The sequence below is a fragment of the Pinus tabuliformis genome, chromosome X (assembly GCF_031772625.1).
Source record: "Pinus tabuliformis cultivar Carrire ecotype Pingquan chromosome X, CPIR1, whole genome shotgun sequence".
Lineage (NCBI taxonomy): Eukaryota > Viridiplantae > Streptophyta > Pinopsida > Pinales > Pinaceae > Pinus > Pinus tabuliformis.
The window spans coordinates 74,226,438-74,229,524 of NC_142308.1; the positions used below are offsets into that span (position 1 = coordinate 74,226,438).

General features: G+C 41.1%; 1 protein-coding gene across 1 annotated transcript; it reads right to left on the reverse strand.

Moving 5' to 3' along the window:
- Window positions 1–745: 745 nt before the first annotated feature.
- LOC149138421 (cationic peroxidase 1-like) lies at window positions 746–2,380 on the reverse strand. Its single transcript, XM_089453062.1, has 4 exons — window positions 2,087–2,380; window positions 1,757–1,948; window positions 1,469–1,634; window positions 746–1,349 (listed from the first exon to the last, which is right to left on the reverse strand). The coding sequence occupies exons 1-4, from the start codon at window positions 2,294–2,296 to the stop codon at window positions 964–966; spliced, it is 954 nt and encodes a 317-aa protein (XP_089309188.1). The 5' UTR covers window positions 2,297–2,380; the 3' UTR covers window positions 746–963.
- Window positions 2,381–3,087: the final 707 nt, after the last annotated feature.

Consider the following 3,087-nt stretch of genomic DNA (forward strand, 5'->3'; position numbering starts at 1 on the left):
AACGGAGCAATCCACACCAAATTCTAAGAATAGAAGCGCCTAAAACGCGTTTTAGCGAGGCACAAATTTCGTTGCCTTTTTATCCAATTTTATATCCCTTACGCAACTGATTTGATTGCTGACATGACTCCATGTAATCCCTTTTGAAAGGGCTTCCAAATTAATGAATGCGGTTTCGATAAATTGACGTGGATCAAAAGGGCAAATCGGTGCACCTGTGGAGCCACTCAACTCCGGTTTAGTGGTTAATTATTGTGTTGCCGACAGAACTATCATCTGCCATGTGCAAAGTAGATGTAGAAAGAGTTCACTTATTGTGTTACAGACATAATTACCATCGGCGCAGTGCAAAGTTTTTGCTGAATTTGAAAATTGTTTATTACCCCGAAGCGTAACGTTGTTTTGGCATCGATTACAGACATCGAGATTAACGAAAAAAATGAAATAAAATGTATGGGATGATAAAATCAAATCTTTAGGTGCCTAAACATGTACTGTTTGGTAATTTTTATTTGAACATCTAAGCCGTCAAAATATTTTTTAAATCTACAATAATCCACCAATGTAATTAACCAAACCAAAATAATTACATGTGTAGTCAGTAGAGTAATTAACCAAACCAAAATAATTTCATGTGTAGTCAGTAGAGTAATTAACCAAACCAAAATAATTTCATGTGTAGTCAGTAGAGTTAGCTACTATATGGCCAATCAAACCATTTGGAATCGAAAGAGTACAGCTCCTATACAAATAAAACAAGCCTTTTCGACTTCAGGATGCTACATATTTTATACGATTTTTCCAACAATTTCGAAACCTAATCTGAATTTACACATCTCACTTCAACATCGCAGAATACGTTTTGTTTAAGCACAATCGCATCGCAATTTAGTTTATTGGTTTTTTCGGTAGCCAATTGCCAATAAATTTGTTACAGCGAAAATAAAAAAAATGTTGGTAAACTTAATTGGCCTTCCTGCAGTTCTTGCGGATTTGTCCGCTGGTACCAGTCAGAGGAGAAATATTCCCCATTTTCACCATGGCGGCTGCAAAGTCCGTAAAGAAGGTGTTTTGATTAGAGCTGTAGGTGGTGACCTGAGAATTTGTAGAGCCTCCGCTAAACAGTTGCTGATCGGAGTGCAGAAGTCCCTTTTGGCTTCTCAAATCAGTGTAATACTTGTTGTCAAATGTGGTAGGCGTGGCCAGATCTAAGGGCGAGAGGGTGTTGTCGCCACCAGCGCTTGGGCAGTTTGCCTTCACCGACGTAGCGAAGGAAGTGTCAATGTTGGATTCGTTGTAGACTCGAGCTCTGAATGTGGTGCACCGCGCTTGGCCAATTGTATGAGCGCCTGTAACATAAATAAGATTACCAGAAGATAATTATTATTAAATTTGAAAATGGTGCAATATGACACCTTAGAATCAATCATTTGATGGCACGGAATTTCTTGCGTGAGTAATGGAGTACCCGAGAGTGCAACGAGGTCCTTGGTAGAAAGACCGTGGGCTGTAAACGATGAGATGAGGGTGCTGAGATTGGAAGCTGGAGACGGAATGTTGTTGTTTGCGGCGCTTAAACTCGCAGTCGTCGAGTCTCGCCTTCCCAGAAGTACTGTCCATGTTGGGCCTCCCAGCTGCCAAATTGTAACCACAAATAGTGAACAATGTTGTTTCTTCCCGATTCCTCCAACAAAAGATAAGATATTGTATTTACGAATAATTAAATAAATGGTGAAGAGAAGGGAGAAATTAATACTTGGACGACTGAATCGCGAGCAGCAATGGCGAGAATGTCGGCACATGACACGACACCACTGCAGGCTGCCTCAACTTGAGTCTTGATAGTGTCTATTACGTCGAACCCTCTCACAGAATTAGCGTTTGGGCCTGCAGTCTTTTCTCCGGTGAACGTTGAGTTATCGTCCAACAATATCGAGCCATCGCAGCCCTGCAACAAACAGAAACCAAAATTAAACATCACGGATCAAACAAAAACGACGGAGATGAGTTGATTTAAGCGCCAAATGTGGATATATTCGAGCCAGTTTATGATCAGTTAAATGAAATTCTGGGTTTGATTTCTTACATTAACGAAGCAATCGTGGAAGTGAAGGCGGAGCAAGGACGCCCCCATCCGTTTCTCATTGTTGACGGCTTTGGTCACTGCGGCTTTCACTATCGAAAGCGCCGTCGGACACGCTTTGCTGTAAAATGTTGAGGTCAGCTGCCCATGCGCAGCGTAATTAAAAGAGCTTATAGACAGCACACACACAACAATGCATACGAGAGCCTTCATGACTAGAAAAATTAGCTGCTAAGCAGGAAAGGAAAAATGAATGATAAGGGAATGGAATTGAATTGAATTGAATTGAATGTGGGAAGACAGTGTGTGGAGTGTTGGAGTGACTGCAGGTTTATATAGTGGCAGGTTTATATGAGGAGGCTCATTGTCAACGTGAATGACAGCTATCAAAATGGACAAAATAATATCGGAATGGCGGTGAAGATGAAGATGGTTGCGTGGGGCTGAAAAGATTCGAAGGACGGGTGTGCAACGCGTTAAAATGTACCGAAGTTTTCGATGTCATGTGTGTGACCCACGCGCAATTACCTAACAGAATCCGTGACTTTTAGTACGCGTCAGAAGGTGCGTGACCTAATTAAGAATTAATGGTCGAAGGAAAGTTTGCATTAACCACTCGGTATCGGAACCTATCCGACTCTCTCTCCTTGTTTACTTTGGGTGCCAAGCACGAATGTGATTTAAGTGTTTCAGTCAGTATAAGCGTTTGGCTTGTTTATTTTAAATTATAACGTCTTTTCGTTGGGTGGGAAGGTTGGCTTATTTATTTTAAATTATAACATATTTTGGTTAGGTGGGAAGGTGTGTTTGCTAAGCTCATGATCAGTACAAGTTGCGTGCTCGTGTTCTCATAAGCCAATTAGGACCATCGGCTCATAATTGCATAGCTGTCAACATGTCACTTTTTAACGTTGTGTTAGTGAAGGAGGGCTAAAAGCTACGGGCAAAGTTACCATTAAGAAACACCGGCTTAAGATTATAGTGTTAAAAAGTCCCGAGTTAAA

Bases quoted from the DNA above. Each gene is read 5' to 3' on its own strand.
- LOC149138421 (XM_089453062.1), bottom strand. From the start codon at position 2,296: ATGAAGGCTCTCGTATGCATTGTTGTGTGTGTGCTGTCTATAAGCTCT. The intron at 1,635-1,756 runs GTATTAATTTCT...ACAATTTGGCAG, and splicing joins CTCGCGATTCAGTCGTCCAA to CTGGGAGGCCCAACATGGAC. The intron at 1,350-1,468 runs GTACTCCATTAC...TTTATGTTACAG, and splicing joins GGACCTCGTTGCACTCTCGG to GCGCTCATACAATTGGCCAA.